A 10080-nucleotide genomic window follows, 5' to 3' on the forward strand; every position below is an offset into this window, starting at 1 on the left:
GGCCGGACTGGGAACACGCACCACTAGTCTTGTGCGAGGAACAGGAACGGGCCGGGCCGGACTGGGAACACGCACCACTAGTCTGGTGCGAGGAGCAGGAACGGGCCGGGCCGGACTGGCGACACGCACCACTGGCTTGGTGCGAGGAACAGGAACGGGCCGGGCCGGACTGGAAACACGCACCACTGGCTTGGTGCGAGGAACAGGAACGGGCCGGGCCGGACTGGCGACACGCACCACTGGCTTGGTGCGGGGAGCAGGCACGGGCCGTACCGGACTGGGAACACGCACCACTAGTCTTGTGCGAGGAGCAGGAACGGGCCGGGCCGGACTGGCGACACGTACCACTGGCTTGGTGCGGGGAGCAGGCACGGGCCGTACCGGACTGGGAACACGCACCACTGGCCTGGTGCAAGGAACAGGAACGGGCCGGGCCGGACTGTGAACACGCACCACTGGTCTGGTGCGAGGAGCAGGAACGGGCCGGGCCGGACTGGCGACACGCACCACTGGCTTGGTGCGGAGAGCAGGCACAGGCCGTACCGGACTAGAAATAATAACATAGAACTCCACACCCTGACTCAACATACAAGAGTCCCATAAATCAGGGCGCGACAATCGGGTTCTTGGTCATCTCCCTAACCAAGGCCCTTCTACCCTGATTGCCCAGTTTGGTCGGTCGGCCAGCTCTAGGAAGAGCCTTGGTGGTTCCAAAACTGTGTTCTTGGGGACCTTCAATGTTGCAGAAATGTTTTGGTACCCTTCCCCAGATCTGTGCCTCGACACAATCCTGTCTTGGAGCTCTACGGACAATTCCTTTGACCTCATGGCTTGGTTTTTGCTCTGACATGCACTGTCAACTGTGGGACCTTATATAGACAGGTGTGTGTGCCTTTCCAAATCATGTCCAATCAATTTAATTTACCACAGGTGGACTCCAATTAAGTTGCAGAAACATCTCAAGGATGATCAATGGAAACAGGATGCACCTGAGCTCAATTTCGAGTCTCATAGCAAAGGGAATGAATACTTATGTAAATAAGGTATTTCTGTTTTTTATTTTTAATACATTTGCAAGAAAATTAACCTGTTTTCGCTTTGTTATTATGGGGTATTGTGTGTAGATTGCTGAGGTGTTTTTTATTTATTTAATCAATTTTAGAATAAGGCTGTAACGTAATAAAATGTGGAAAAAGTCAAGGGGTCTGAATACTTTCCGAAGGCACTGTATAGGCCTACAGTCTACTGCATTGGGACCAATGGAATGGGTGAACTAAAAAGTGTTGCTGGGTATGTAGAACTCAGTCCCCCAAGAAATAACACCATATATAGATTCTACAGACCCTACTGAGTAATCCCAACCCCAATTTTACATCAGCACAAATAATAGTTTTTTCTATATAAGCCAATATGTAATTCATATGCAGGGAATTGCATTGCAGTGCATGGAGTAGGTGGAGTAAGGAGTCACCAGCACTCTGTATTAATCCCGTGGCCCAGCACAATAGACCAATTTACTGAGTAATGTCAATTACATATATTTGTATTTTATTTAAAGTGGATTTCTTTACACTACACTATATTTCAACATACCAGTATTGGGGTAAACTTTCTAAAGAAATGCTGGTATAAATAATACAATATTAAAAAGTACGTCAAATCATCCTTTTTAAAAGGGTGGTTCAATGCTGTGAAAAACAATTGTACAGCATGAGAGTTTAAAAATAATCGATGTTTCCAAACTCTTATTTTGAGAAGAAGAAAATCAGCGATCGTGCTGCCAGCATAATATCCTGCTGCCAGGAGAACGGTCATTAAAAAAACGAGGTATTTTCACACATCACGTGATGAGATGCTGAAAATCCAGTCGTGCTGCTGTGCTGAGCATCGCCTCTGGTCGGCAGTCGTGATTTGTGACTCCTTTTTGTAATACATCCACTTATGAAGCATTATGCACTGACTGGAAATCGATTTGTGTATGAAATATTGGTCACACTGACTTAAAAAACATAATTTCATTATTATGAAGAAGAATATGATAATACAATTGTCTCTCCACTGTAGTCTTCTCGTCTTAATTTGTCACTAGATGGTGCTTGTGATCACATTTTTGCAGCAGCAGGCCTATATATATATGTCTCTTACATTCTTACATTCTTACAATCTATACAACCCTACAAAAAATTGTCCAAAATTGTTTATATTTCAGGCAGGAAGAAATATGGGAAATAATTTGATTCAATATTATTATCAAGTTATTATCCCATACTGTCTGATTAATGTAATATACGTCTACGCTAGTTTCATGGTAGGCTGAGCCTGCTCTTGCCATAGATCTCACCTCTTGTATCTGTCCAATGGCTTACCACCAGTTTTCCCAAGTCTGTTTTTAAAAGTGAGCTTGACCTTGAATTGTCTGTGTAAATGCTGGTGTATCGTTGACATTGGCACCATTTCAAGTGGTCTGGACAACTGAGCAGAGTCCGATTTATCACAGATCAGATAGCCAGTTGTGCCATCCCAAAACCTGCACATGAAATGAATCATGTGTTTTCTATGATAAATATTTAAGGAGGATAATTGAACCGTTCAACCAAAGAACCATATACTGTATGTGTTTTTCATTTTCTGATAATTGATTTTGTATCTTATTCTAAATTCACTGAGATGCAAATGTATAGTACATGTTGTCTATTTATGGTAATATCAAGACTCTGGATTATTCATATTGACTATACAACTAGAAATATACCATATCACCAACATTTTCCAAAACAGAAATATATAGTTCTTCGGTTGAAGGGTTCCATTTTCAACACAAAAAATCTAATGAAATGGATGATATGAAGTTACTTCTATGGCCAATGACCTATGCAACTGCAGACTGGTGAGGACATGGCAAAAGCATCTGAACTTGGTGTGCTAAAAATACTTCTCTCAGTAGCTGTAAGTCGCTCTGGATAAGAGAGTCTGCTAAATGACTAAAATGTAAATGTAAATGTAGCTGCCGGGCCCCTGTCTCTGGCCCTCCATTCATATCACTGACTGCGGAGTATACTTTTTCAGCACCCCCTATAGGCTGTTGGGAGAGTACTTAAATGTGGGAAGATCTGAATGTGGGAAGGACTCCATGTTCTATGATGTCATTTCATATGGTCGTATGAATCAGCAGCATATTGGTTGATACTGTATATGAACCAAATAAGATACATTTTAAAAGATACCCACAAATAGCTCAGTACACTATACTTATCAAAAGTTGTGATACATGTCTACAAAGGAATAATCACCTAGTTTGTTGGCTCTATACAGTATGGATTATATCATTATATTTTTAAAGGGACGACGAGGATGCATTAAAAAAAATATGTCCCTACTCCCTAAGAATAATTTCTGTCATTTTCCACTGGGTGTCTCTAAGTACATTTACACTTTAGTCATTTAGCAGACACTCTTATCCAGAGCGACTCACAGTTTTAGTGAGTGCATACATTTTTCATACTGGCCCCCCGTGGGAATCGAACCCACAACCATGGCGTTGCAAGCACCATGCTCTACCAACTGAGCTACAGGAGGCCCTGTAGTCTGAAACATATTTTTCTTCTCTGGTGGGTTGTTAGGCAGACTGCCAGATTAAACACTGTAGAGTAAATCATTCAGATAGGCCTACCATCTGACCAGTCAGTTATGGAATGGAAATTCTTTAAATTTTCCCACTGCAATGATTTAAGAGTCATGTATAGCACCTTATCTTCCCATAGAGACAAGAGCAGAATCTCAGTCACGTCTGTGTAATAAGGCTTCTGATGCTGGACATTTCACTTGACACCCTCTTTCACACTGCCCTCTCCACGGCCTCTCTTCTGTCTACCACATTCATGATAGTGGTGAGAACACTCCTCCAGCCCTTTACGAGCTAAAAAGAGCTACAGTAATCTGCACTGCTCTAAAGCCAGCATGACACACAGAGATATATAAACAGTTTCCCCAGGACGCTTCTGTACAGCAGTTGTCCTTGCTAGCTTGAAATGGCATCTAGCAGATGATCATACAATCCCTATGATGAACTGATACTCTGCTCAGACAAGTTAAAATAGATTTGCTGTGTCAGGGTGGAGGTATTTCAAAGCCTACAGCTGCCTGAGATCTCAAAGAAATGTCTCCCAGCCCAGGCTCCCACTTTGGCATAGTTATATTTCGATTATGATTCCCTAATTTCCCATACAACAAGAGTCAATTAGACCTGGAATTTCACAAATCGGCTAATGGAACGGTATAAAATGCCTCAGGTCTATTTTCAAAATATGAGATATGGTATTATAGATGTCTATAATGTATTGATTACAAACTATGTGTTATTGACATGCACGTATTTAGTTGCTAAACATAAAAACAACCAGTAGAGGTCTATTATGACTCAAAATTGAAATCTTCTTCTCCACTCCCCATCCAGCAACGTAACCCGAACCGACTAGACATTTCAGCACCTCGGGTAGGACTGTAGACGCACAACGCTGAGCTGGTCGCTGATTGCTCGAGCGCTCCGGCGTTCGGCTTTTCCATTGGCTATCATCCGGGGTTCATTTGAAGCAGTATGCGAATCGTCCCGATGTACGGATGGAGACTGGAGAGCGCATAAGCCATTGTCAGTACAGCTGGACTGCAGAGGTGAAGTGGGCGTGCCACGCATTCAGGATCCTCAACCTTCATTGGAATGCAAAATAAAAAATAACACAATTCTGTTTTTATAAAGTTAGTCCGTTTATTCATCAGCAACATTTCAAGTTTTTGGCTGTTTCAACGCTTTCCAATGAATTGCACAAGGTAAGCTCACAGTGCTTCAAATATGAAGTGCTTCGATCGAACTACTGTCATTGGATGGGGCATGAATTTTGAACTGCGCAATGAATAAAAACTAAACGTTTCTTAAATATAAAAGTTTTTCAATGCCAGGTGAGATTACATCTGTGGCTGAAATATCATAAATCCACTCACTGACCAGTTTTCTTTTGCCTTGGATACTTTTTATTACATTTTCATTGACTGGCCATTATTGTTGCATAAAGCTAAATAAAAGGTCACCTATTTATACCCAAGCCTACTGCCCCCATCATCTATATGAAAGACTACAGGTTTTAAGTTATGTGGTACAGCCATTATCGTGTGAGCAAGGACTTGAAAGTTGGATAGCTGTTTATCTTCTGGACTTTTGTAGGCTATTACTTATTATTTTATTGAAAACAAGTAGGCCTGTTTGAATTGTAAAAGTATGCAATATACTGTAGCTCCCTACATACGATTATTATAGCCTGCTATAAACTATTTTGAGTATTATTATCAGTGTAGATTTTCAAACTGTTCCAGGAACAAATTAATTGAATATTTCACACATCTGTGTTGGATTAATTTAGATTTTTTTATTTTTTATTTCACCTTTATTTAACCAGGTAAGCCAGTTGAGAACAAGTTCTCATTTACAACTGCGACCTGGCTGAGATGACAGGTCTCTTTCAAAAAGAATGAAAGCATTTCTGCATACAATATTACTATGAAAGTGTGGTTTGAGTAGGCCTAAAATATTGTTACCTTTTACACAGCATAGCCTGTGTACAGACTTCTAACATGAGTTATATTACTTTCTTTGACCACATCCTACTTGGGCGTACTATTTTCAGTTTCACCTATAACCTTGCTGTCCTCTGGTGCTTTCTTCTTTTTCAACAGGGTCCTACACATGTTGAACCCCAGGCCGATGCCAGGTCCTATCATGCCAGTAGATGTAGCCATGAGGATCTGCCTAGCAAGCACTCCACCCCTCCGCAGCTTCTTCAGCACGTACGAGGACTACCGATCGCGAAACCTGGTCAACCACTACAAACCACTGAGGCCATGTATCAGCTCCAAGCAGGAGGTAGAGGCCTCCAGCCTGGGATGGAAGAGTCCCAAGACCAAGGGGATGAAGCGGGTGGTCTTCGCTGATTCAAAAGGCATGTCCCTAACGGCCATCCACGTGTTCAAGGAGTTTGAGGAGGACCCAATGTCTGACCTGCAATTTGACCTGTCGGACCTGGCTAATGCCACCACCGGCCTAAAGGTCAACATGGAGAAAAGTTTTACTCTGGACTTCCCTCAGCCTGCTGGAGATTACCTTGACTTCAGGAACCGGCTTAATAAGAACCAAGTGTGTCTGGAGAACTGCACACTCCAGGAACAGTCACTCACTGGCACTGTGAAAGTTAGGAATTTAAGCGTTGAGAAATCGGTCTCAATACGGATAACGTTTGACTCATGGAAAACCCACACGGACGTTGCATGTACGTACCTGAACAATGTGTATGGTTGTTTGGACACTGACACCTTCGCTTTCACCGTCGACCTGCCAAGTTCTGTGCCCTCACAGGAGCGTATAGAGTTCTGCATATGCTTCACTACCCAGGATCAGACGTACTGGGACAACAACGATGACAAGAACTACAAGTTGCTCCACAACGACACAGATGCTGACCAGACCAGCAATCCCATCATACAGACCACCATACCAGTTGAGTTCAAGAGAGATGGCAAGATGCCGGAGATGGAGTTTGACCAGTTCGGGAGCCCAAGGACGTCCAGTGGATTCTTCCCTGAATGGCAGAGCCGGGGACGCATAGAGACCACGGCCCCATACTGGTGAAGCAACAACAGGGCTTTTATGATAAATCCACAAGATGCTCTTACAACATCAACTCCATTTTAGTGACAACAGAAAATTGAACAGTGTGTTCATATGAGAGTGCTGGCTGACCCCCTTCAACAATTAAGATATAACCACAATCTGAACCCTTAAGATGTTCAAGATCTGCAACTCACTCATCAACAGTTGAGGTCATTGTGGGGCCCTAGAATGGACATATTTGTTTTGTCACTACAATGGAAAGGTTCAGAATGTGCTGTCTCTTCATGTTTGGGGGTATATGTGAAGATACAGAAATCTATAAACAACCATTTGAGCCTGTAACCACCTGTTGTCCTCCAGTTAACCCTCTAATCACTGTGACCAGTACACAACATAAAGCATTGTGGTAAAATGTAATCATAGCCACACAAATATTATGATTGAAATTGCCTAGAATGAATGACAAATTGCAAAGGGCAGATATAATAGTGTACTCAATTTTTACAGTGAACTAAAGCATGTTATAGACTTGAGATGTGTTAAATTATGATTTGTCGTAACATAGATGCCTTTTTTTGTAATTGTTACTTTGATTGTCCGTTAAACAGTTTGTAATACAATGGCATTACTTCACCACCTGGATACACAGCTTTTTCAAAAACATTGAGAGCCTGCACTTTAATTAATATTTTCAAAGGAGGTTTAGCATTTTGTACATGGAGAGCTGTTTTGCTGAGTTTATATCAACATAATTAGCTTTACTTGCCCTATAATAGCTGGAACTATGCCCTGGTGTGAGATGTACGGTAAGCAACCAGAATGTCAGTATAATCTAAGTAAGTCACCCGAATGTTGCCAGACATTGTTGCCAGAGCAGACGACTTTGCACTGACCAAAATATGGTATGCCTTTTAAATGTGAGAATGTGAAAGAATAAGAAGTTGAAAGTGGAATCATTTGGTTCAACATAAAGTACTTCATATTGAAGTTGTCTCAAATGCCATGGTACCATTTGATTGAAGACATTCAGGTGAAAAAACAAAAAGCAATACAGGTAAATATGCATGACGATACCCCAGCATATGATCAATTAGGTGTAGGCCTAAATAGAGCACCTTCCTTTTTTTCACTTAAAAGTTTTCCTACGTCCATTGATTTGTGAAAATCCATCACAGGCAAACACATTCAATGTGCTCTTCCTAACCTTCTCTTCTAAATGTCTGCTGCTACTGTACGTATGTGCTGTTCTATCTTCAATGTGTTTCATGGACCCATGCTATGTGAATTGTCTCATATGGGAAATAGGGTGAAGAGAGTGAGGGGAATGTGGATGTTATTTAAGGAATGTATGAGTAAGTAAGGAAAGTGTTTTAAAAGGGAAATGAATGGAAAAGAGGTCAGTGTTATGCTTGGGACTGAGGATTCAGAGTTTACCAGACAGTGGTGAACATTGTTAGCTACTTGGTTTTTGAAGTGTAAATAAGGCAGAATGTAAAGGGCTATGACACAAGCCATGGTGTCTAACCGCCAGCATCTTTTTCTACTGCAAGGAAAGGTCTCTGTGTGTGACAAATGGTTGACTGTTTTCTGTGTTCCTTTCAGAAATAAAAATCTAATGTTTATAGTGTGAAAGACTCCTGACTTTTCAATCTGGATTTTATGTAGGAAATTGTTATGTTATCTAAGCAGTATTATCCAGCTGGGATCACCGTATGTGCAATACCATTGTCTAAAACTCAAGTACAACATTCTTAATGACATTTTGTGACTAAACAGGGTGCACAAATTATAAAAGTGGTGTGACTCTTACTACAAAGCATACTTATACAGGGGTGACCCATTCAAACAATCAAGCAATTGAGAGCAGACACAAACAGCCATAGTGCCCTATGGATAACCTAAACCTGGGGACTGTCCATAAATGCATGCATCATAAATCGAGGAGAGCAGTAGGTCAGGGTCTGGTCCATTGCTCAATGGTATGTTTCCAGTGTCGCATGTGACGCGCGTCTCTCAGAAAGAGCAGAGAGCCTCACTTAAGAATGCTGAAGAAACAAATAGCCATGCAGGCAAGGTTAACAGACTGCTGTAGAGCACTGGACAGACAGAGAGCATGTCTCATTAGCCAAGATTTATGAGCTGCCAGATGTATGAGCGTAGACCGGACAGGTCGGTGCTATTATTAGAGACAGAGAGAAGAGCAGAAGATAACACAGACTGTGTGAGCATAATGATAGCACTGCCTGCTAACCAGCATGTGCAGCCATTTGCTGCAAAAGCTGTTTAGAAATTAAGTTTTCTTCAGGATTCACTGACCCGGAATAACTTGGCATGTTTGAATTTGCATCAATCAGAGTGTAGAAGAGAGAGAATTCTGTTGAGTCACAGAGATGAAAGGAAAGAAGAGTTCTCCCAGATAGGTTGAGTGAGGAGACTTCTGTGTTTACTGTTTGAACGTCAGAGTTGAATTGAGCGAGTCACTGACTATCAGGTTTAGATTGATTAAAGCAAGGAGATTGATCCGATTTAAGTAACTAAGAAGCATTGTCTTGATAGCATTCAGTGGTCTGTCCCCTGGTTGAGGCTTATCACTTGTTTTTGGTCTCGTCTTGTTCTGCTTCTGTCTGCCTGTCTGATACAGGGACAGATGGTCAGAGATTGAGCGTCAATACACTCATCACATGCATGAATCGATCAGCACGTGAACAGTTGTACAAATATCACAAACCTAATAATACTATTTTCAGCTAGTTCAAATAAATTGTATCAATAGAGTACAATTTGTTTTGTTTTTACAGTGTATGTATGTGCTTATTCTTTGGACATGTCAAAATGTTTTGACAAACCAATGACTGGAGTCTTTGTCAACTGACATTATTGCATACTATTTCTGGTAGAGGTCAGAGAGATCAAATGAAATAATCCATCTCTATGAACTTGAACTTCGTCTCAAGTCCATGGAACTATGGTGATTAGTCAAATGTCAGTCTTGTGTAAATATAGCATGTCCTTACAAGGGTTTTCTGTGGTTTCACTTGGCCACTTAGCACACGTCACACTACAATGTGTCAGAAGATGCATCACAGCCATTTCACCACCTTGGAAAGAAACATATAAAACACTTGCCCTCTCCCACGCTCTCTCTTCTTAGTATTTGGATTTACTTTGGAATTACTTCATGTGGTTTTGATACATGCTACTCTGATGTGAAAGCATTGTAGCTGTGATTGTCTAATGAGACATGACATATTGGCAGACAAATACATGATTCAAATTCTGTCCATTATTTCTTCATTATCAAATTGTCTACTGCAGAACGTTTGTAGAGTTGACACTTGTCTCTTCATTTGATACAGAGTTCTGATTTACAAAAATAGGTTGAAAATACATTGATGCAGTCGTTTTGGTCTTTGGTTCGTTGGTCA

The 10080-nt window shown here is 41.4% G+C and overlaps 1 protein-coding gene across 1 annotated transcript; it reads left to right on the forward strand.

Moving 5' to 3' along the window:
• Positions 1-4648: 4648 nt before the first annotated feature.
• Positions 4649-8282, forward strand: LOC311100695 (protein phosphatase 1 regulatory subunit 3C-B-like). Its single transcript, XM_084141651.1, has 2 exons — positions 4649-4824; positions 5725-8282. The coding sequence occupies exons 1-2, from the start codon at positions 4811-4813 to the stop codon at positions 6671-6673; spliced, it is 963 nt and encodes a 320-aa protein (XP_083997777.1). The 5' UTR covers positions 4649-4810; the 3' UTR covers positions 6674-8282.
• The last annotated feature ends 1798 nt before the right edge of the window (positions 8283-10080 follow it).

Source organism: Coregonus lavaretus (assembly GCF_964263955.1).
Source record: "Coregonus lavaretus genome assembly, chromosome: 25".
In the NCBI taxonomy this organism is placed as follows: Eukaryota; Metazoa; Chordata; class Actinopteri; order Salmoniformes; family Salmonidae; genus Coregonus; species Coregonus lavaretus.